Source organism: Strongyloides ratti (genome assembly GCF_001040885.1).
Source record: "Strongyloides ratti genome assembly S_ratti_ED321, chromosome : 2".
In the NCBI taxonomy this organism is placed as follows: domain Eukaryota; kingdom Metazoa; phylum Nematoda; class Chromadorea; order Rhabditida; family Strongyloididae; genus Strongyloides; species Strongyloides ratti.
Genome location: NC_037308.1, coordinates 4,268,985 through 4,293,916, shown reverse-complemented (window position 1 = coordinate 4,293,916; position 24,932 = coordinate 4,268,985). Strand labels below are relative to the sequence as shown.

General features: G+C 22.0%; 9 protein-coding genes across 9 annotated transcripts; 4 read left to right on the top strand and 5 right to left on the bottom strand.

Annotated features, from left to right (window-relative positions):
- Positions 1–7,080: 7,080 nt before the first annotated feature.
- Positions 7,081–8,986, top strand: SRAE_2000137700 (Hypothetical protein; the record flags this gene model as incomplete). The annotated part of the gene is made up of 4 exons (XM_024652322.1): positions 7,081–7,291; positions 7,350–7,543; positions 7,597–7,685; positions 7,744–8,986. The coding sequence occupies 4 exons, from the start codon at positions 7,081–7,083 to the stop codon at positions 8,984–8,986; spliced, it is 1,737 nt and encodes a 578-aa protein (XP_024505910.1).
- Positions 8,987–9,053: 67 nt separating this feature from the next.
- Positions 9,054–10,981, bottom strand: SRAE_2000137600 (Phosphatidylinositol-glycan biosynthesis class W protein; the record flags this gene model as incomplete). Its single annotated transcript, XM_024652321.1, has 5 exons — positions 9,054–9,445; positions 9,669–9,816; positions 9,862–10,013; positions 10,056–10,582; positions 10,632–10,981. 5 exons carry the CDS (start codon positions 10,979–10,981, stop codon positions 9,054–9,056), a joined length of 1,569 nt encoding a protein of 522 aa, XP_024505909.1.
- A 1,386-nt stretch (positions 10,982–12,367) lies between these two features.
- Positions 12,368–12,679, top strand: SRAE_2000137500 (Bladder cancer-associated protein; the record flags this gene model as incomplete). Its single annotated transcript, XM_024652320.1, has 2 exons — positions 12,368–12,492; positions 12,544–12,679. 2 exons carry the CDS (start codon positions 12,368–12,370, stop codon positions 12,677–12,679), a joined length of 261 nt encoding a protein of 86 aa, XP_024505908.1.
- A 409-nt stretch (positions 12,680–13,088) lies between these two features.
- SRAE_2000137400 (Protein AATF) lies at positions 13,089–14,579 on the bottom strand (the record flags this gene model as incomplete). The annotated part of the gene is made up of 2 exons (XM_024652319.1): positions 13,089–14,449; positions 14,498–14,579. 2 exons carry the CDS (start codon positions 14,577–14,579, stop codon positions 13,089–13,091), a joined length of 1,443 nt encoding a protein of 480 aa, XP_024505907.1.
- A 221-nt stretch (positions 14,580–14,800) lies between these two features.
- SRAE_2000137300 (Protein transport protein Sec61 subunit beta) lies at positions 14,801–15,144 on the top strand (the record flags this gene model as incomplete). Its single annotated transcript, XM_024652317.1, has 3 exons — positions 14,801–14,807; positions 14,907–14,916; positions 14,961–15,144. The coding sequence occupies 3 exons, from the start codon at positions 14,801–14,803 to the stop codon at positions 15,142–15,144; spliced, it is 201 nt and encodes a 66-aa protein (XP_024505906.1).
- Positions 15,145–15,443: 299 nt separating this feature from the next.
- SRAE_2000137200 (Tyrosine-protein kinase Fps85D) lies at positions 15,444–17,089 on the top strand (the record flags this gene model as incomplete). Its single annotated transcript, XM_024652316.1, has 2 exons — positions 15,444–16,022; positions 16,073–17,089. 2 exons carry the CDS (start codon positions 15,444–15,446, stop codon positions 17,087–17,089), a joined length of 1,596 nt encoding a protein of 531 aa, XP_024505905.1.
- A 366-nt stretch (positions 17,090–17,455) lies between these two features.
- SRAE_2000137100 (Tyrosine-protein kinase Fps85D) lies at positions 17,456–18,933 on the bottom strand (the record flags this gene model as incomplete). Its single annotated transcript, XM_024652315.1, has 2 exons — positions 17,456–18,641; positions 18,683–18,933. The coding sequence occupies 2 exons, from the start codon at positions 18,931–18,933 to the stop codon at positions 17,456–17,458; spliced, it is 1,437 nt and encodes a 478-aa protein (XP_024505904.1).
- A 2,019-nt stretch (positions 18,934–20,952) lies between these two features.
- Positions 20,953–22,179, bottom strand: SRAE_2000137000 (Telomerase Cajal body protein 1; the record flags this gene model as incomplete). The annotated part of the gene is made up of 1 exon (XM_024652314.1): positions 20,953–22,179. One exon carries the CDS (start codon positions 22,177–22,179, stop codon positions 20,953–20,955), a length of 1,227 nt encoding a protein of 408 aa, XP_024505903.1.
- A 306-nt stretch (positions 22,180–22,485) lies between these two features.
- SRAE_2000136900 (Nuclear protein localization protein 4 homolog) lies at positions 22,486–24,081 on the bottom strand (the record flags this gene model as incomplete). Its single annotated transcript, XM_024652313.1, has 3 exons — positions 22,486–23,663; positions 23,712–24,006; positions 24,049–24,081. The coding sequence occupies 3 exons, from the start codon at positions 24,079–24,081 to the stop codon at positions 22,486–22,488; spliced, it is 1,506 nt and encodes a 501-aa protein (XP_024505902.1).
- Between the last annotated feature and the right edge of the window lie 851 nt (positions 24,082–24,932).

The window sequence follows — 24,932 nt, the reverse complement described above, 5'->3', positions numbered from 1 at the left end:
CCTATTTAAGCGTTATTAATTTTTAAGATAGTATTAAAAAAAAAGTTTACGTAGTAACTTTGTACAAGATAAAAATATTAGATATTATAGTTGAGTCAAGTAACACATTCGTTACAATTATCTATAAAAAAAAATATATATATATATTTTATTATCATTTATTAATATTTTATTAAATAAATAAATAAATTCCGATAAAGGCATATTATATAATAATATAAATGAGATATTCTTACAATGATAAGAAATATCATCTTCAATATTATTATGATAAGTGATTATCTTTGACACATGATAAATTGATAAAATATCAAAAGTAAATATGAAAAATTTTTGAAGACTAATTAATAAAGTAAAAAAAAAAATAGCATATGAAGATAAATTTTGATAATGAAGAAAGAAAGAGAAATTAGGTAATGAAAAATCTTTGAAATTTATTCATGGAATATGAAAGAGCCTATTAAGGAGTATAAACTAGTTTTAAATGTATTTTTCTTTCTTCTTTTAAATTGACAAGAGAAGAGAAGATAACTTCATATTTTGAAGGTTCATTAAAAAGTAAAGAAATGTACATATATATTTATTTATTATATCCATATATTATGATAAATTAGGAAATATTTGTTATGGATTAGTTTATAATGCTAACTCCATACTTTAAAAATATATAAAGGGTTTTTGATATAAACATATATATATATATATATATATATATATATATATATATATATGCGTAAAATATCTATTTTAATGATCTGTTCTTTTATAATATTTATTATATATAAATATGTTTTGTTTAGGTTAAAAATAAAGAAAAATTTAAAGTTAAGGCATTTAAAAAAAAAAAAAAATTTTATGAAGAAAAGGAGAAAGAGAGAGAGAAAGGGTAGGAGAGAAAAACACCAAATCGTAGGATGAAGATTAAAAATAGAAGTTTGATTTGTAAACCTAAAAATAAAAAATAAAATTTACCCTTTAAATGTAATTTATGATAGTTTAAAGTTAGTAATAAAAAAAATTAAATCAACCTAATCATAATAATTTTTTATTTAATAAAAAAATTGATTTAAAAAAAAATTGATATAAAACTATAATAAATAAATAAATATACATATATATAATCAACTATTTTAGAGGAGTGACAAATTAAATATATAGAGGGAGATGTTCATTTTCATGTAAATAAAAATATGTACTAAAAAAAAAATATTTTATCATCTAAAATAGAATGAATTTTAAAAGTTATTAAATAATAGTAATATTATATATAAATATCAAACATTAAAATATGTATGATTTACTTATTTTGTTTATTATCTTAAAATTAAAATACATTATATTTTGTTAATGTAAAAAATTTTTTTTTTATTACTATTATATTGCCTATCAATATAATGTAATAAATTTTTTTAAATTATTTTGCACAATTAAGAAAAAAAAAATTTTTTTTAATTATATTTTTTTAGTTAAAAAAAAACATTGTATAATAAAAAAAATCATTTTTTTTTACAATTCTTTTAAAACTATTGATAATATTATAAATATTTTATAAAATAGCAAAATAAAAAAAACGAGACAAGTATTGATGAGTAATTGACATAGGATGATTATATAATATTGTAATATAATATTGAAATAATTGTATATTGAAACTTTTGATAATTCTTTTTATTATATTATTTTAAATGACAATTCAAAAATAATATGTATAAAATATTATAAATGATTCACTCTCTATAAAGATCTATCTAATAAATTGTTAATGAGAAAACTAAATATATATAATAAGTGATAAGTATTATTATTAAAAAAAAATAATAATAATAAACTACTATATAAATCAAAAGTTTCTCTCATATATATATAATAATAAATAATAGTATTCAAAAATTATTATTTTCAATGATTAAAATGGATAGAAAGAGGCATTTTAACATGCCATTATATAATAATTTTAAAAATAAATAATAATGTAGATGTTAAAGATGACATTATACTATAAATTATTAACATAATAAGGGAATAGAAGTTAGTGTAAACAAAATATGATAATTCATTTGTAAAAAATATTTTCAAAAATTTTAAATTATCATAAGTTATCTATTAAAAATAAAGAATAAATATATGTATATTTTATATACTATGTTAATAAAAATATCTATCTAATTTGTACAAAGATATATTTTAAATAAGATAAAAACAAATTGTGTATTCAATATCTCTCCTATGACTAATTTTTGTAGAAAAAAAAAAAATTCTTTTAAAAACTCATACACTAGTGTACATATTTTTTTTTATATATAGAAAAAAATTTTTTTTTTTTAATATATAATAAAGTTATAGAAAAAAGATTTAATTTATAAAAAAAAAATCATGTAAAATATATGAAAATAATTAATTATCAGAAGTTTTAATTAAAAAAATTACATTTGTATTATTTTTTTTTATCTCAATAAAATTTGAATTAATGAGAAAAAAAATTTTTTTCAATGATTTATAAGATAGTAAAATAGATATACTATATGAAACATCTATAATATTATAGTTTTTTTTTTATCTTTTTGGTAACATAAATTCATACTTTTTTTTTAGATAAATATGTTATTATAATGACTAAGATAAAAAAAATTTTAGTTGATAAAGTATCAAGAACATATAATAATATTTTTTTATTAGTTATCAAATAAAGTATCTTATTTTGTATAGAAATTTAATAAATACTATCCTTGTTTTTTTTTTTCACTTAATCAAAACTTTTAAAAGATTTTATTTTTTCTTATTTTTAAAGGATGATAGTCATTAAGATATTTTAAGAAAATGAAAATTTGCTTAAAATTATATATATATGAAATATTTATCAAATAAGAGATATATGAATGTTTATGTTTACAAAATGAGACTATGTATTAGTTTATATTCACATGATGAAGTTTAGATAAAAGAAATTTGGAAACATGTCAAAATGTCTCTCTTACTATGGATTGAGTAATTTATATTATTTTAAAAAAAGAAAAAAAGTATATACAACAAAATTATTAGTTAATTATTATTATACTATAATTTTAGAAAAAAAAAAGAAAGTATTTTATAGTTTAATGATATAAAATTTCATTATTTTTTTTTATAGTATTTAATATAAATGATATCATTTTTTATTACATTAACATTATATCAAGATAAAAAAAAAGATACATATCTATTAATGTTATTTAATACTTAAAGTAATAAAAATATATTTAAAATCCTTTTAATTGCCAAAAAAAAGAAGTGTTATCAAATATAGTTATGTGTATAAAGTTAACAGAATAAAGTATTTTATCCCTAAACATTTATATACAAAATAATAATACATATTTAGAAACATTTCCACTAAAAAATATTTCTTTGGCACATTAAAATATATATAAAAAGGACAAGATAGATATTATATTACTATAATCTATGAAATTTCTTACAATTAAAGAAGAAAAAGTTTGTTATGTTAATAGTTAGTGTTTAATACATATATATTATTTTTATAGTTAAAGTTTTTTCTTGAAATACTTATAACCATTAAAGTAAAATTTATCTGTGATAAATAGAAAAAAATTTAATTATACCAAAAATATAATTTATTTTGAAAAAAAAAAGAATATATATATATGTAATCCTTTTATCAAAAATCAGTCAAGAATTAAAAAGTTATACAAATATAAAATAACAAATAATTATTTTGTTAATATAAAAGATAAGAATAAACCAAGATTTATATAATTTTATATAAGATATTTAGTTTGTTTTTTTATATAAAAACTCAATTATTTAATTTCTAAAGCACCAGTCAGTTAATTTATCAAAGAGAACATCACACTTTGATTATATTAAGTATAGCGTGTATAGATAAAACAAAGATGATTAGAAAATTTTTTTTTTAAAATAAATCTGTTAACAAAAATTGTATATATCAACATATAAAAAAAAAAATTTTACATCTATTTAATTTTTGTCTCAATTGTGGCATCCTTCTTTATTTTTGTTGATAAATATAATATTTAACATATATTAAAAAGAAAAAAAAATGTATATATATAATGTTAAAACATTTTCATTTTATGATGCATCTGAAGTCTCAAAAGTGTAAACGAAGTTTAAAAATGGGATGGAAAATATTTTTAAATTACTATTTAATAGTTAGTAGATTTATTATACTAATGTTAGGTAATATAAAGGAAAGAGAAAAAAAAAATGATTGATAACAATAAACAATAAAATAGTAATAGAGGAACTTAATTTTTGAAGTGGCATCACAAAAACTTTGAAAGAACAATATTACAAAAAGAAAAATATTTTATAGATTATATATAAATATATATTGTAAATCATTATATATCAATATATCAAAGATTTTAGTTTAATAATGAAATTCATTGTATAAGAAATGAATCAAGTAAACATTAAAGAATGTCATTAATATTAAACATCTAAACATATATTAATCTTTGAATTTATTTAAAAAAAAAAAGAATAGTTTTTATTATTAATTTACTTTGCATTATCATTTATTAATATGGATAAAAAAAAATTTCAAAATATAAATAAATACAATTATTTACCATGTGATTGAGAGAAAACATTAAAATTATCATTAAGATCATGTAATTATCAATAAATTATACATGATACTGGATATTTTTTTAATAACGTTTCACAAAAATCATATATAGTCTCATTTTCTTTAACACGAAATTAAAAATATTTATAAAGTTTTTGGTGAAGACGAGTTTTATCTTTTATAATAAAATACATAAGAACTATAAATTATGTATATACTAATAGATGGTTAAATTTTATTTTTAAAAATGCTAATTTAAAAGTCATATGTTTATTAGAAAAATTGATTTTGTTATTTAAGATGAAAATCATGATAATAATAAATTTTTTATTTCATTAATTAAATGTGTCACTTATATATAAAATTCTTTTTTTTTATATTATATTTTAAAAAAAAAATTGTAGTATTGAAAACTTTTATCAATCATACCCGACTATCTGTTTTATATTTCTTTTGAGTAAGCTATAGATAGCTATCAGTGATGAATATGATTTTTATAATATTATTTTTTCTTTACATATTTATGGTCAAAACTTCAATGTTTCATGTTTCTTCATCTAATATTATTTCCAAATATTTTTTTTAAAAAAAAATACCATATTACAACAGGATATCAATGGCATTATTATGAAAAAAATATTTTCAAATCTTTTTAATAATTTTTAATACGAGAATTAATCTTCTTTGTTTCCAATCTTTTTATTTATTAATTTTTTTTTCATTCTCATAACTACCTTCAATATTTGGATTAATTTTTCAATCTTTAGTGTCATATGCTTTTAATTCCTCTCTATTTTCTGGTCAAATCCGTTTGTTTATCTCTTTACATTTAAAAAAGTTATTATCTTTTTTTTTCATCAATTACATTATTTTTTGAAATTTTCCAGTTAGGAAAAAAGCTTCAAGAATCAAATTTTTCCTTTCAAGAATGACTTTTTGTCATTTTTTCAAAATTATTTATACAAAAAGTTTCAAATCTTGTGATTTTAATGATTTTAAATTTATTTAGTTTTTTTATTTTTCATACTGATTATTTATATCATTCTATATCACATACTTAATAATTGTACTTATTGTTATTTTAAATTCTTGTTTTTCAATTTATGTCCTTTTTAAATTTTATTCAAATACTTCCATGTTATTATTTTTATTAGAAAAGATTTTAAAGTTAAAGTTCTTTTATTAAATCTTAACTTGCTTTTCTTGAAGGTCTTTTTTTATAATTTTATGTTATGTTATTTCAACCATCTTTATTTTCAAAAATGTTATTAACTTTTTCCAACATATACTTCATTTTTTCAATCTTTTCTTATTGCAATAAAATTTTCAAAAATTACTTTTTTTTTATTTCAAAAATTAAAAAAAAAATTATTATCAGTAAATTAAAAATAAATAACAATTTGTCTACATGTTTCTATCCAAAAAAAAAACGATCCATTTAAAATTGAATAATACTAAAAATAAGAAGTATTATAAGATACAACAAAAAAATTTAATTAATATGATTTTATTTATTTAAAATTATTGAATCGAAAATTTTAATATTCTATACTAGGTTTATTAATTTTTTATGGACATTTCATATTAAGTCATCCGAAATCACAAATATATAATAAAAGAAAACTAAAAAAGCATAACTTACCCAGAAATTTTAATTTTAATTAGATAAAAAAAGTTTTAAAAATATAAAAATTTACAATTAACAAATAACATTTTTTAAATTGACCTTCAAGATAGAAAACACTACCGGTATAAAATATATTTATTTATTTAAAAATAATTAAAAATTGAATTAAAAAAATTGTCTTTTTAAATTTGGCTAGTAAAGTATATTTTTAATGTTATTAATGTTCTATAATAGAAATGTTATCATTAAAAATAAATGTTGTTATTGGAGGAGAAAATTTTCATTTACAGGTAACATTTTTATGTAAAAATTGTATACATTAATTGTCAATGAAGAAAATGTAATAAGAAATGGTGGAAACAAAAATTCTACCTGACGTTTTTCCAAAAATACCGGCCACAAAGGGTGAGGGGTGACATAAAACTAATAGATATTAATAATTTGCTTGTGTTTATATTATTGTCAGTTGATCTTATGTTATGAGATAAAAACAAAACTAAGATTTTATTTTATATCAAAATATTGTTTTCTTTGTTAAATTATTTATTTGATAAAAGTAAATTTAATTTATAGAGTTTTTGTTTATAAAAAAATAGAAAAATAGGAAAGAAAAAATAAATTTTTGACATTTTTTTTTAAAAGTATAGTTGATTGTTTAAAATTTTATATAAAATTTACTTTTTTTGTAGTATTATATATTTATGTAGATTTATGTGTTATATTAGTATTCTTATCAAATATATACTTATCTTTTTCTCTATACTTTTATATAAATATATAATTATGATTAGAAAATTAAATTTTTGAATTTCAGGTTGTTGAATGAGAAAATTTATATATGATTTTATTTTCTTATTTTATAATGATTTTCAATGTAATTGGTAAAAGAAAAATTACAAGAAGAAATAATGGTGTAAATTTAATCAATCTTTATTCATTAGTATTTATTTTATCTATCTTATTAATTAATTTTTCTAATGCTACAACATTATCTTATTCAAATAGTATTGATAATGTTATAGAAGAACAAAAGGGGTACACTAATTCAGATAAATTAATAACTGAAAACAAAGGTAAATAAATTGATAATGTATATAATTTGTTTTAAACTTCTTTTATCTTTATTAATAGATCTTGATAATAATGCAAGTTTAATCTCACAGAAAGAAGAAAATGAAAGTGAAACTTCAGATCCAAATATTTCAGAAGATATTAAGAATAATGATGATGAATATAATAGTAATGATGGTGATTCTGATGTCAGTGAAGAAATTGATAAAAACGTAATGTTTGATCATGGATATTTGAAGGCTGTTAATATTGATGTAAAATTTGATTTTATTACTATTACATTCAATAAGACTTTTTTTTCTTTTAGAATTTAGAGGAACAATGGGGTACACATGATAGGCCTAAAGGGAATCCTAGTAACTTTGTTGCAACAATTTCTGAAGTTTTTAACGATAGGTAAAAAAAAATTATATTTACTTCAATTTATATATATATAAAAAATACATATTTTTAGAAAGTCATTTGCTTGTCCTAAAGTTAAAGAAAGATTTATTACTGGTACAAGTGTTGAAAATATTTCTCCAGAAGATATAGGTATAATTGCCAGTTTAGGAGATAATTTAGCAACGGGTTATGGTTTATGGCCAGGAAGTTCTATTGATTTTAGAGGTGCATCATTCTCATCAGGTGGTGATACATCAATTGATGGTTTAGTAACAATTCCAAGTATAATTCAAGAATTTAGTAATCGAGATATTATTGGTGTATCTCATGGTCTTGGATCAAAAGATCAATTACCAAAAAGTCAATTAAATTTAGCTCAGATAAATACAAATTCTGGTGATTTACCAAGACAGGCAAGAGAATTAGTTGAAAGATTACGAAAAATAAAAGATGTTGATACTTATAATACATGGACAATGGTTATAATAACAATTGGAACTGATGAAGTATGTAATTTTTGTAGAGGTCCTAATACTGATGCTCTTAAAGAAGCTATTGATATATTAAATAGAGGTATTCATAAAGCATTAATTATTATGCTTGGTCCTGTACATGTAACTTCAAGAACAAGTTTAAGGGAAAATTTATTAAAAGATCGTTGTAATTGTTCAAAGGAAAAGAATGATGATTTTATGAAAAAATTATCTAATGCATGGATAGAAGGTTTTCAGGAAGTTGAGGAACGTGTATATTCATATAAAAGAAGTACCTTTACATTACTTCAATTACCAATATTTACAATAACATCAAGATATCCATTTTCATTGTTTATTAAAAATTCTACTAATCTTAATAGGCGTGGACATAATTATGCAGCAAAATGGTTATGGAATCGTTTGGTGACAGGACCAAGTTATAATATAACACAAGTTTTATCGCAAGATTCATATTATTGTCCAGATAGTTATTGTCCATTCTTTAGGGTACCTGAAAATTTTGGTAAATGTGTTGCTATAAGAAAAGAAGAATATGAAAAAAATCCTGAATTTTTTGAGAAAACTCTTCATAAGGGTAAAAAGAAAAAATTAAAATCAGAAATTTATAAACGTACTGGTATAATTTTATTGGTGGCAGCAACTGTTGTCACATCACTTTCAATGATATTTTATAATAAGAGTAAACAAATTAGTAAAAAAAAGGCAGAAAATAAGACAGATACCAAGAAATTGTCAGAAGATGATACTACCAAAACACCAAATACAGGTGAATCTGCTGGTGATTACTTATTGGTAAATAGTGTAGAAAAAGTTTAGTAATTCTTTTTTTTTTTAATGTAAATTTGTTAATTGTAATTTTTTTTTTTGACAAAACCTCATAACATTATTTATTATCTATACGCCTTTGTTGTAGAATATTTAACCATTTTTCTTTTCTTTCATTTGTTGTTTCGGCAAAATATACATTTCCTAAAAAATGATCTTTTTGTTTATCATTGATAATTGGAAAAGGGAACTCTTTTGCAACTTGATCTTTTTTCTCTTTATCATCACGTGAACTTCTAAATGTTCCTGGGACAAAACTATCTTCTTCTAATTTTGTTAATTCATCTCCTTTAATATCACAATATAAAGTATTTCTTTTTTTATCTATTTTTTGTTTATTATGAATTTCACCAATAGTAGAAGAAATATCTTTTCTCATAGAATATAGTTGTTTTTTGGCATTTGCTTCACTATCAAAAGGTTCATCTTTATTATATAGATTAGACATAACTTAAAAAATATAAATAAAATAAGACATATAATTAAAATATTTAATAGTTTACAACTATAAATTTTTAATTTATAGATTGAATTTATTTTATTAATTATATTTACAAAAAAATATCTATAAAATAAAAAGAAATTGTTAATATATACATATAAAAAGTAATAATAGCTAATGAAATTAATGAATTATTAATTTCAAAAGTAACAATAGAAATATTTACAAGACCCGTTAAGAGATTAGCAAGAAGAAAAAAATATAAACCATATTTGCTAAGAAGATATAATAAGTCATTATTATTTTTTAAATTTCTAAGTTTCTCTGAACTATATGCACCATACATCATGAGACTAAACCACAAAGATGTTGTTCCAGCCTAAAATATTAGTATTATTAAGAATATTAAATAATAATAACTTACAGTATAGAAGAAAAAAGGAATATTATACACACGACGAGATGGTTCTCCAAGAAAATTTTCAGCTATCAGTTGTAATGAGAAAAATAAAATTGGAGCTAGGAGTGTCTTGGCAATACACATTAAATCTGTATTATTTTTAGATTTTTTAAGTGCTATAAAAAAGTTTCCATAAATTCGAAAAAGTAAATAAATACTAAAATATCCTAAAATTGATATAATTCCTTCTTTATTAGATGATATAATATTTGTTCTTAAAATATCATTATTAAGACCCCATTCCTGTAAACCACATAAGTTAAGAAGAATATAATTAAGTACCAAACAAATAGTTAACATTTTAATACTAATATATTTAGAAAAAAGTTTTGAAAGTAAAGCAACACATCCCATTGTAATAAAAAAATTCCAATGTACACCATATTCTGAAACATGAGAATGGTAATTAAATATGGAGACAAAGATCATTCGAATGATTCCAAGAATAAATAAAATTAACCATGAAGGTAAACTTTTCAATAATTTTTTCTTAGATTGTACAGTATTACTTAATTGCCTTTTTTGATAAACAATTTCATCCCCAATTCCCATTATCATAAATGATCCACTAGTTCCAACATCCATTACAGAGTACCCATAATATTCTGTTTTACCCCATGATCTAGGAAAAATCTTAAAATCAACAGCAAGTATTGCAATTGCAGTTGGTATTAATATACAACTTCTAAAAAAACAAAATATAAAATAAAAATAAATAGTTTTTTTCAACAAACCGTAAACAATCAAATTCTGGGAAATAAAAAGTTATATTATCATCTTCTTTTTTATTCTCCCTTTGTGAAGGATAAAAAAATTGAAGTAGTAATATAGTTGTTGATAAAATAACAAATATTTCTAATACATATTTTGAAAAAATTGTCATTAAAAAAATATATGGAATTACAATAAAAAAAAAGTTATACAATATTTGAGAGAATCCATTTAATTTTAAATTAAAAATTTGTATAATCTGATAATTAAATAAAATAAAGATACCACCACAAATCCCTTGTATAGGGACAATCCATGGATAATCACCTACTCCACCAGATACAAATTCTTCATGTAATCTATTTTTATCCATATGAAAAAAGAAAAAAAGAAAATATTATATTCAAAATAATTTATGGTACTAAACGTGTATCCAAAAAAAAATAAAATATACAAATTATTTACTTAAGTAAACGTTATTCCAAATAATATATTTAATATTCAGGCAACTATAATGTTGTAGTTACAGTTTTTACCTTATTTTAAATTTTCACAATTTTTTTTAAATATTATTTATTTTAAACTATTTTTTTTATAAATATAATTTATATTTATATAGATAATAATTTTGTACTTTTTATTTCTTTATCTTATTTATCTCTTTTTTTTCTCTAAATAATATCACTATATATATATGTATATTTTTTTTATAAACATTACAATCTGTAATAAGTCTATATTATTAACATTGAATTTAAAAAAAAAGTTGTTCATATGACTTTATATGAACTTTAATATTTCATAAAGTTTTTTTTTTCTGTATTGGTATATTTTTCGTTTTTGAAATGATTCATATAAAATAGTAAAAACAAAAATTTATGATTAATAATCTATATACAAATGTATTACATATTTTAATTGTATTACTTTTTAAAATAATTTAAGATGTAAAAGTATGTATGTTTTTATTTTTTTTTAATAATATGAGAGTTTTTTTTTTATCAAAATAAATATAGATACTATTAAAATTGATCAATCATGAAATAAAAAATGCAAAAATTGTCATTTCTACTCTAGCTTAGACTATAATGTATAGAATATCAAACTATATTATGAATATGGTATTAATTGTAGTTATTTGTTTAGGTAAAAATTAATATTCAATTAACGTGTCTTTTTTTTATATATAAAATGTTGATTACCAACTATTGAGGTAAACATTACAATAAAAAAAAGTCTCTAAATACTTGTTTTTACATTTAAATATATATCACTTAATATTATAAGATAGCAAAAGTAATTCCTTTAAAATTAATTAATTTGTCCTTTTTATTATAATACTTTTTAATAAACATTTTTTTTTCTTCACAATTACTTTACTATTTTTATAATATAAATTATGAAAAAATTTTTTCTCGTTATTTTCTGATTTTGTTACGAAGTATGAAATAAAGTTAAATTCTTTAACACATATTTTATTAAATATGAATTTTATTAAATTGATTTATATTTATAATAAGACGTAGATACATTTATGTAGAAATTTTCAGAGATAAATTCTTTATACTTTTAGAGTTTTAAAAGAATGTTTTTATATAAAGTTTTTTTTTTAATATTTCTACAGAAATATTTTAAAATAATATTATATATTTATTTTTCCAGATAAATATACATACATATTTTTAAACACTATTAATTATAATAATATTTTATTTAAAAAAAAAGCTATTGGAAGAAATAGTTATATACTAGTAATAATATGTATTGTTTACAATGGCTTTTACCTTTATTTTTAATACCAAAAGTTGGTTTTCATCCTGATCAAATAATAGAAAGAGCAATTTTATCATGGATATATTTGATAGGATTTTTTATTGAAAGAAGGTAAGTTAATATTTATGTCAAGTTTATTATTTCAATTTTTCTTCATTTAAGACCTTGTCATGTATGTACAGCGGCTTTTATAATATTTCTACTGGCTTATTGTTACAGTGACCCTGACAATTGTGTTTTTTATCCTTTTTGCAAAACAACAAAAAATGGAGAAGCTTGCGAAGTTTCTACTTATTAAAAATTTATCTGTGCCTCTATATTTTTGTTCTCCTTTTATTGTAATTAAAAAAGTATTATTTATCATTAGAATGAATATTATTTTTTTTATTGGTATGGTCAAAAGATGAGTAACAGAAATATTTTTAATACACGAAGTATGGAAATATTTATAGTTTTTTAATTTAGTTTTACAATGGATTTCCGTATGTTAATAAATATTTATGCCAAAGAAATTTTTTCATTATCACAGAAAGTTAAAGTATTTTAATTTGGTTTCTTATTAATTTAATAAATATAAATTTTTTACAACAATAAAAAGTATATTTATAAGTAAAAACTTAAAGTGTTTTATTAATAGTCAACAAAAAAAATATCAAACATAACAGGTATGTATATACATAAAATAAAAAATCTTCCACAATTGAAAGTTAATTAACAAACAAGGATTTAAAAAGTTCCGTTCTCCTTTCATTACTCCAAGAGACAGTTTCAGGTTGTGCAGGGAAAAAATTGACTAATTTAGGAATAGTTACAAGCATACATTTTCTACCTTTCGATGCTTTTTGATTTACATTTTTTTTCTTTCTTTTAGTTTGCCTTAATTTCTCAATTTCCAGCCATTGTTTACTCATTTGAATTGGATCACTAGTATCAATTGTTTTTCTATCTATAAGGTCTTTTAGAAGAAGTTGATAGAAATCCGTATCATCAAATATTTCAACATCAAAATTACTATCAGAACTATCTCCTATTCTTATGCAATCTCCACGTTTAGTCTGACTTTTACGTAATAATCTTGCTTTGTCAGCCATTATCCTGTCAATTTGTTTGTTGATATTGCTGCTAAATTTAGAAAAATCTTGTTTTGCTTTTACAGAAATTAATCGTGTTTTTTCATCCCATTTTTTCAATGTTGCAGTTCTGAATGGTTGGAGAACATTGTGGCGGTCTTTTAATTTCTTAGCCAATTCTTTGGAATTGAATCCTTTACCTGTTTTGACTTTGAAATTGTCACTTGTACCCTTTTTTTCTACTTCTTCAATTTCCTCATTACTATTCTCTTCCTCATTTTCTTCATCCTCTTCATCTCCAAATTCTTCTTCCTTATCATTTGTATCTTCTTTGTCACTGTCGGATTCTTCATCGGAACTAGGGATTTCTTCATTATCACTATCTTCAATATTAGTTAAATTACTAACCATTTGTCCTTCTATATCAACTAACAATTTTAATGCTTCTAAAATGTTTCGGCGAGAATTATAAATATTTTGTTTAGCATCTTTTTGATTTTCCAAATCTTTAGCTACTTGATCTCTTGGTAATTGATTAAAAACTCTCATAGCTGAATGTGCTTTAATGGTTACTCTCATTAGTTTATCCCATATTGTCATCTGTTGTTTTATAGAATCACTTTTAGAAGTGTCTGTTGGTTTATTTAATAATACAATATTATCTTCTTCATCTTCAGAAACCTCATTATCTTCTTCCTCATCACTAACATTTTCATTGTCATGCTCCTCATCATTTACCTCTTCATCATCATCTACTTCTTCTTCATCGTCTATCTCTTCCTCATCATCCATTTCTTCGTCATCAGAAGAAAATTTTCCTTTTAATGTTGGTTCACATTCATCACCAAAAATATCTTTCCTTGATACTTTTGTTCCTTTATACTTTTCATCAGTTTCATCGAGCAATTTTAAATCTTTCATTTTCCTACGATTTGGTGAAACTTCTTCGACCTTATCAAGATCAATGTCAGGTTTTTTTAAAGATGAAGCCCATGTTCCTAAAAAAAATATAATATTTAATATAAACAATTTAACAAAAAAATTACCATCATAATCTTCATCCTCATTAATCTGTAGCAAATTTTTTTTTGGATCAAAAGCTTTCTCAAAATCATCCAATAATCCCATATTTAAGAAAGTTAAAAAAATATATTTGAAAAATTGGTAAAAAGTGGACGTTATTATAAATAATAAATCTTGAGACGAAAATATTAATATTCTTGCAGTTCGTGTGTTGGCGAGATACACTTGTATACAACACAGTCATCGAGAAGTGTGTGTAACAATTTATTCCCATTTAAAAGTTGGCTTAGGAAAACTTACATATTATATAAATTTAATAATTAAAAATGGTAAGTTCAATGGCAATTATTAATTTGAATATTAATTATTTTTAGGCTGATGCTTCTAAATCTCCCCGTACTGCCGCTAGATCTAGTGCCTCCAGTGGAACAGTTAGACAACGGTAAGATAAAAGTTTTTTTTCTAATTATAAAATTCGTTTTTTAGTCGTAGTGGTGGAACATCTACTGGTTCATCTGCTGCTCGTGCTTCAAATGGTGGATGGCGATTCTATACTGATGATGCTCCAGGAATGAAAATTGGACCTGTTCCAGTTCTTGTTATTTCCTTGGCATTTATTTTTTCAGTTTTTGTCCTTCACACCTGGGGAAAATTCACCAGATCTCACTAATGAGATTTACTTTCATTTTTAATCAACGACAGTGTTAGAAAAAAAAGGGAGATGTGATGATAAATTATTGTATGAAAAAGAAGAGTATATGTTTCTATTTCCGTTTATGGTGTATCATTTAAAACGGAGCTTATGTCAACATTGGTCCATTAATTTGTAGTAAACAAATAATTACTATTGTTCGATTATGACTTGTTTTGTTTTAATTAAATTTTTTTTGTATTTAAATTTTCTTTGTATATTTATTTTACTATTTAATAATTTATTTATTTTTTTTTTGGTATTTTGTTTCTAGCACCATGATAAGTACTTTTTCAGCGAGCAAAAAAACAATTAAAATAAAATCCAATAACTGTTTAGAAGCTAAAGGTTTATCTGATAATGATCTTAAATCAAAAGTTAACACAAGTTATCAATCAAAAAACTCCAATAAAGATAGTTATTTAGAAACTAAGAAAAAAAGAAGAAAAAGAAAAAGGAAAAAAGGAAGTGTAAATGGAAATACTACCAGTAGTTCAACTTATCCAACAAATTCAGCGGAAGAAACAAAAGTGCATACAAGAGTAACTTTAAAATTAAGTACTGAATTTCGAAAATTTTTATCATTTGAAAGGAACAAAACATTAATAAAAATTGAAAGTGGATTTGCAGGAAATAAAAGAAATGTAAATTTAGAACCATACTATCATGGTTTTATGTCACGAGATGTAGCTGAAAAAATAAAAATGTCAAATGGTCAATTTTTATTACGGAGAGCAGAAATTGAAAAAAGGCAAATTTATATAATTACCGTACACGTTAATGATAAAAGAGAACATCATATGATTATGAGAACAAATGATGGAAAGCATTTTTGGATAAAAAAATACTGTTTTAATGTTTGTTTTATTAATTTTTTTTTAAATTATTAAAAAGTTAAATTTTATAGTCTGTTTCAGATTTGATAAGATATCATATGGATAGATTGATACCAATTAAAGATGGAGTTAAAATAACTCATTGGGTTGATAAAGATCTTTGGTTACTTACTCATGATCAAATTAGACTTCAAAAACCTATTGGTTCAGGAGCATTTGGAATGGTTTTTGTTGGATTTTTAAATCTTGGAACATTTAGACAAAGTATTCCTGTTGCTATAAAATTACTAAAAATGGAGAAAATGACAAATGACTCAAAATTGGAATTTTTAAGAGAAGCTAGTATTATGACAGAATTTAACTCAGAATATGTTATTAAATTTTTTGGCGTTTGTACACAGCGTGATCCAGTTATGATTATTTTAGAAATGGCAACAAATGGTTCTTTATATGATAATTTAAAAAATCCAAAAATTAAAGATCCTATTTTGTGGAATGAAAAAAAACATAAATATGCAAGACATGTTAATTTAGGATTACAATATATTCATAGTAAAGAAACTCTTCATAGAGATATAGCAACACGAAATGTTTTAATAGGAGGTGATGATAAAGCAAAAATAGCTGATTTTGGTTTATCATTAAGACAGACATCTATTGTTATGAAAGAAATGAAAAAAATGCCTATACGTTGGTTGCCACCGGAAACATTATCACAAGGATTATATTCACCACGATCAGAAGTATGGTCATATGGAGTACTTATTTACGAAATTTATACTGATGGTAAAAGGCCATATGAGAATATATCAAATAATAAAGAATTAATTAAAAAAATTACAAAAGGAACAATATCATTATTAAATTATAGTGAAGTTGAAAAATTTCCAGATGATATAAAAACTATTTTGAAAAGTTGTTTGGCAAGAGAACCTAGTTTAAGATTATTTATGAAAGATCTATATGAATGTTTTAATAAATTTGATGGGTTAGTAAATACTAATTTTGGAAATAGTGAAACTTTAAAGTACAAAATTTTTGGTTATGTTAGAAGTTTAAAGGAGTATATATTCAGACATTTTTTGTAATTAAATAAAATATTTTCAATACTTTAAAAATTTAATAATTAATCATTTTCAATTATTTGTTTACTTTATAACAACTATAGATAGATTTTAAAAAAAAAAGTTTTTAAGTGATACTCGATTCAAACTTAAAGAAAAGAATATGAAATTATTATATATGTTATTCTTCTGATAATTTCTTTAATATTATTTACTTATAAATTATTTGACATAATAGTTGGTAATATTTTTATTTTAAAAATTATTATTAATATTACTTTTTTTATTATATTGTTCTTTTTTTATATACAAATATTGACTTTGTATATATAAAATTTTTAATATACAGTTATGAACTATTTATAAATAATTGGATAAAACTACTTTTAATTACAATAAAATGAAGGATCTTGAAATACCTTTTTTTGAAAGAGAAGTTTCATTTGGTTTTGGTAATGGATAAAGATCAGTTCTTTTTAAGATTACTTCTAATAATTCTTCAATATTACAAAAAGTGAATCTATTTGTTGGTTGTGAAATAAATATACCTTTTTTCATACCGAAAGACAATGTATCAGGGCATTTTTTTGGAAATGAAAAAAAATTATTTTGAAGAATTCTTTCTTTAAATTGTTCATCATTTATCTCTTGTAATGGAAGTAAACCATTATTAAAAATTTGAAATACAGTAATACCATATGACCAAATATCAGTACTTTCATTTAATTCAATATTTTTGTTTAACATATATTCTGGAGGTTGATATCTTAATTCTATTTCTGTTGGCATTGTATCATTACAACCATATTCACTTGCTTTACTAAAAGAACCAATTTTTAAATAACCATTATTTGATATAAAAATACTAGATGGTGTTAAGTTTTTGTGAACAATTTTAAGCATAGATAAATGTTTCATTCCTTTTACAATATCATAACAATAATATAATAATTCACCTATACAAATATTATTTTTCTCTTTTTTTAAATGTGATTCTAAAGTACCTTCAGGACAATACTCTATTAATAAAGCAATTGGAAGATTATCTATACATATACCATAAAAAGTTAAAATATTCTTATCATTTGTTTCAAATAATATTGAAGCTTCTTTAATTAAATATTTATAAGTTTTTTTAATAGTTTTAAAATATTCTTTGTCTGTCTCTTTTTTTCCATGATCTAAAAATTTTATAATTGTTGGTGTACCTTTATGAGGACCTTCATTTATAATTCCTTTATATATTGTAGAAAAACTTCCTTTTCCAATTAAATCATCATTTTTGTTATATTTTACATAAGAATGACAATAAAAAGTTTTGGGACGTTGAATAGGATTTTTCAAACATATATATCCAGGTATTTGATTTCGATGATAATATTTAACTAATGATGGTATAGATGAAAATGATTTTAAATTGTCACCAGAAATACTTAAATAATAATAACCATTTTCTTTAACTATTTCAATTCTTTTAACCAATATATCACCATCTAATAATTCCAAAAAATAACGTGGTTCTGTTCCTCTATATTTTAACAATATTAAATAATCACCTGGATTTTTAAAATTGCTTCTAAAATAATATAATTGTTTTAAAAATATATTAAAAATTACCCTATATATTTTCGAGGCAAAAGACCATGAAAATATGTTTGTTCCTCAATATCACACTCAATATGTCCATTATCTTTTTTATTACTAAAAAACATTCTTGTTTTTTTTGATTTTCTTCCAACTAATAAATTTTTACTATATACACTATTTACTGAGGAATTAGCCAACCTATCCAATTTTGATATTAAATGATTTTTTGATAAAATTAAATCTTTTTTTTTAGATTCCACATTTTTTTTACTTTGTTCCATGTTATATACACTACTATTATTTAAAAAAATTTTTTTGCATATATAATTTGTATATAAAAAAAATATTTTAATTATTTTTTATGTAATATTAAAATTTTCTAAATAAAATAAAAAAATTTTATATTAAAACTTAATTTTAATAGAAAAAAAAAAATTTATATATTAGTTAACTGTATTTATAATAAAGCTAAAAACATACATAAATTTTAAATTAAAGTTATAGAAATTTAGCAATATAAAAATTAAAGCATAAAAATTATATTCAAAAAAATTAAAAAAATTCATTCAAAACAATAAATTATATGCTAGATCAAAATAATTTTTTTTGGAGCATGAAAGAAAAAACATATTTTTTTAAAAGACTGGACCGAAATGAGATATAACATGAAATATTGTTTAAAAATGTGTTAAAGTAATTACTGATAACACGGATTAAAGACCACTTAAAACAATAAATATTAATACCCTGGAATTCTTTTATAAAATCAGATATATCTCATGTTAAAATAATTTTCTGAATTTCATAAATTTTTAGACATATAGCTAGATACATTTTTACGATTTATCTGTTAACCTAATTTTTTATATCCCGATAATATTTGAACATATAAAATGTTTTGAAGGTAGACCCCATATGAAAAGTTTTTTGAAAAAGATTGCAAAAATCTGATTGCATTTATCTTTATTGTAAAGAGATTTATGAACAAAAGCGGAAATTTTTCTAAAATATTCGTTGTACCCCGATTTTTCAGTATCTCAGAAAATACTTATCCTATGAAGATGAAATTAGTTTCATTCGATTTCAATTTAAAAATTAGTCTAGATAAGTAATTTTCATAGCTATAACATTATTATTTTCAGAGATATAAAAATTAGTTGAAAATTTTCTAGATTTCTAATTTTACCTCTAAAAAGGTGACAAAAAATAAACATTTTTTTTTGGAATTTGATTATAAAACAATAGTCATTCGATAGCCCTTGAAATGGGATGAAATTTGAATATAATCAACAATATTCAAAAATTGAAACTTCAGGAGTTATAATGATTCAAAGTTGAGGGGCGAAATTGGGGAATATTTTTTTTAAATCTCGATTTTTATGATAATATTGTAAATTTTAAAAATAAATACTTTATTCTAGATCACTTTTTTATGAGAAATTCATTAAGCCTAATCACATCTTAATAGGACTTCTAAAAATGAAGATATGATAAGAAATATGTTTAAAAAAAAGTTTTAACAATGTAGTGATAACTCAAGTTAATGAAGTCACAGGTTCATGAAATTTGTTGCGCTGGGCTTATTTTTTGATTTAAGATGTACCGTACGTTGAAAAGTTTTTTAAATATTAAACCGTTCTTGAGATATGAAACTTGGTACTTTTTCGCGCGTAATCCATTGTCATCATTTTTTGATATCTCGCAAGTACTTAAAGATATAAAAAAATTTTGAAGGTAGACCCTACTTGAAAACTCATTAGAAGACGATTGCAGAAATCTGATTTTATTTATCATGATTTTGAAGCAAGATATGACCAAAGGCGGAAATTTTTCTAAAATATTCATTGTTCCCGACTTTTCAGTATCTCAAGAAATACTTATCCTATGAAGATGGGATTGGTTTTATTCGATTTCTATTCAATGTTTTTCAGAAAAAAATATTATTTATTTTCTAATTTTCAAAAATATTCAGAAATTAGCCAAAGATATCTATATTTTATATTCGGCTTTAATGGCATTTATGTATTTTTAACATGAGCAAAATATTTTTATGTTAAACGTTCTGTTCAATGTTAGTGTGGGTATCTTCTTCATTTTTTTCTGAGTATTTATTAATTTCAATATAATGTTTATAAGTACAAAAACGTGGTACTATTTATAAATGGAAAAATTTTTTTAATATTTTAATACTAGCATAGATATTGTAAGAAATACATAGTTTTATTTTTAGTTGTATTCTAAATTTTTAAAGAGATAAGTTTTTATATATATACAAATAAAAAATTAATAGTGAGATACAATTAAAATTTATAAATACTTATGCCATTATTAATTGGTATATTTTCTGTTACCTCATTATTGTCATCTTCATCAATAAAAATAGAACTTGGAAATATTCTTTGTCCATGACCAAGTGCAACAAAATTTTCTTCTGGATGAAGTGACAAAGAAGGAATTGAAGTTGATAAAATATTGAATTCTTTAGTATTTTGAAAAGATGGTCCAGAACGAAGATCTGTAATTCTTAAACTTCCTAAAGTTGTTCCTGAAAATAAAAATGATCCAGATGGATCAATTTCAAATTCTATGCGTTGATTATGTACACCAGGTCGAGGAATATCATATAATTTTATACCTAACATTCTTGTATCATAACATGAAATTCCTTCATCTTTTCTTCCTCCAATAAAAATATATTGACCATCTTTTGAATATTCCATCCATGTAATTCCATCAAATTCATGTGATATCAACATTTGACATGAATTATCACTCAGTGAATAAACTCCAATTACATCTCCTGTTGTTGATCCTATAAAAAGATTATCATTTATTGGATTTACCCGAAGACATGTAAAATTTCCTTTCTGACCACCATTAAATTTTTTATATGTATTAATATCATATATCTGTTTTCCTGATTTCTCCATGTCAAATATTCTTATCTTGTCTTTGTAACCAGCAATAACATTATTACTATCATTTGTAAAACAAACACATTTTGCTGTATCCATTTCGTCTAAATTATTAATTCCTTTAAAAGTATTTATACATTCACCATTAGTATCATATAAATGAATTGGAGATTGAAAACTAGTAAAAGCAAATACATCATTTGTTTTACTCCAACATGCATCATAAATAAATCCTGCACATTCTTTTTCACGAACTAATCTGATCTTAGGATTGGAATTTTTATCAAAAAAAAATAGCCTAAGTATACGATCCTGTGAAGATGATATTAAATAATTTCCATTTTTGTTAAATTTTACAGTTCTAATATAATTATTATCAAATTTAACCGAAGGTCTTTTAAGTTTAGCCTTATCCATAAAGCAATCTTTTTCCAATTCAATAAGCGTTGGTTCATTTGAAAAATCATAATTCACATCAGGTAATTTAATTGAAATATTTTCAGTTACTTTTGTCTCCTTTTTGACAACATGTGAAATATTATTTTCACTAGATTTTTTAGTGCCTTTAATTAATGATAATAAACTTCCTATACCTGCTTGTTGTGTAGCCATTATTAAATTCTGCTGTTAATAATAAATAAAAAAATTTTAAAGCAAAATGTAATTGGGATAATGTTGACTTTTACTATAAAGTTTATAAACAACTACTGTAAAATATTTTTGAATCAAGAATATTAATAATTTATTTATTTTTAATAAATAAAAATTTAATTCCTTTTGTATTTTTTACGTTTATTTTTTAAATTTAATAAAATCTTTTAAAAACCCCAGCATATTGTTAAAATTATTAAAGTAAAATAAAAAAAACTTTATTTAGAAAAATAAATATAGTACATTTAAAACTCAGTATATTAATTACTAACGTGGTAAGCCACAGATTGCACAATCATTAGAATTACCAGTGTTTTCATATGTACAATATTGGCAACTCCATACACTTACAGAACCAGAACCACTATTTGAATTAGATTGATTTGGAGAGGGTCCTCTAACTTGAGCTTGAGAGCATAACTCAATTAATGTTTTAAAACTAGCATTATTATTACAAAAATTTTTAATTCCTTCTCTGTCTTGTTTAGTAACATATGAACAAATTTCTTTCATTTCGTCCATTGAAAGTTTAAGGATATCATTAGTCATTAAAAATATTAAAAAATGAAAATTCGTACATAATTCAAGATATTTATCCTCTCCATAGGAATTAATTATGTTTGCTATTTGAGATAAATCATAAGTCTCACCAATAACAATACGATTTTCAATTGGAAAATCTAATTGTCCATCTTTTGGAACATGAAATGTGTATTCAGGATTCTTTGGCATACCTGCTGGTACATCAACAAGTAAAAACTCAACTGGAAGTGGTCTACCATCTTTGTGAACCTCTGCTCCATATTCATTTTTTTGAACAAATTGAACTTCTGTTATAAAATGAGTCTCAGTAAGAGGTTTATCTCTAATGTAAGCCAATTCAGGATGAGATGTAGGACAAAGTATATTAGCTTCAACTAATGCTGTACATTGTTCTGAAACTTGATAACCAGAAAAATGAATTTGATTTGTTTGATCACCAGAAACAATAAGTGTGACAAACTTTGATCCAAAATAACCACTTGTACTATAATCAGATTTATTTTTATGCTTTGATTGTAAGTAACCGGCTGTAATACATTCTTCAGCGGATACTAAAAATGATTCTGGATGTCTTATACAATGAACAGTACCATCAGTTGGATTTTTAGACCATAAATCCGTTACAATCCATCCAATTTTCTTTAAATTTAACATCTTACATAATTCATTAACCTCATGCTCATGAATATCATCATCAAATTCAACTGATTCAGGTGTTCCATGTTGTGGAGGTTCATAAATGGCACAAACGCGAGCTTTAATGCCTAATGGAACTTCTGAAAAAGGTTCATAAACACCAATAAGATATCCTACGCGTTGAATACCACTTTTCCTCCAGAAATTAAGAAATTGATTGGCAACATAATCATTTTCGATAGATATGTTATCAACATGCCTATAAACTTGACGATTTAAAGTTAATGTTGAGGGACGGCATTTTGTACAGATACCTTTTGGATATGGTTTATGCCCAGCATCACAATCAATATTAAGTTTACAATTAATTTCTTCTAAAACCTTTAATGATTTCGTTGATCTTCCACCACCATCGGTTAACTTTCTAATATATGAATGAAGAGACATATGTTTTATTTCTTTTTCTTTAAGGTATTCTGGATCATATGGATCTATTGGTAGGCAATTAGAACATCTTTGACGAACTCCATGAATACAACTAGATGTTCTACCACGCTCAATTTTACCATCCTCTTTTGCAAGAATTGCATCAACTGAATCAACAGTACTCTAAGAACATAAAATATTATACAAACTTTTAGCAAAACTTACAAATGGGTTAGTGTCATGAGCCTGGAGAACCATTATTTTTTCTATTTAAAAGTAATATTTGTTTCTTAATCTACAAAAAATGGTAACCACTTTTTGTTTACGATTTCTTATATTGGAAAATAGATATACCATATTCTTCTCAGGATGAAGTATTGGTTAACTCTCGATGAAGAAATCACAAAATTGTTTTTTTTATCATGCGTATTATTTAATTTTTTTCAATTGATTCAAATAGAAAAAATTATTTGATACTAATTTACCATTGTAAATTGGACAATAAAGTGTACTAAATCTATTTAACATATCAATGAGAAATTTTATTTATTAAAATTTTTATAGAATTTTGCATCTTGTAAGAGATAAATTTTAAAAACATACTTTTAATTTTTTCTACTAAAAATTTACGAAAAATTATTTGTTTTCATAAAGATATTTTATTCTTGTTTAATGAAGTTTCAAGAATTATGAAATCTTTTTTTAAATTTTAAAGGTATTATTTAAAAATTTACATTTACAAGTTTTAAGAAAAAGGAAATAAGAAAAAAATTTAATTTTTTTTTTATAAATTCGTACGAATCTTTTTTTGTACATATGCATTAATGAAAGTTGTTTAGATTATAACAAATTAATAATGAAGCGGAATGACAAATCATTTCAAATTAAATTTGTCAAAAGTTAAATGGACGGTGATAATTAATAATGAAATTTTAACAAATTTTTTTTTACAAAGTCGTCAAAATATAAAAGATACATGAAAAAAAAACTATTATAAATATTTATGAAAGATAGTTTCATCAGTAAGATAGGTACTTTTGTTATAAAACAAAAAAGATTTTCGTTATTTATTCAATAAATTTTGAATCACCTGTTTATAACGAAAAGTT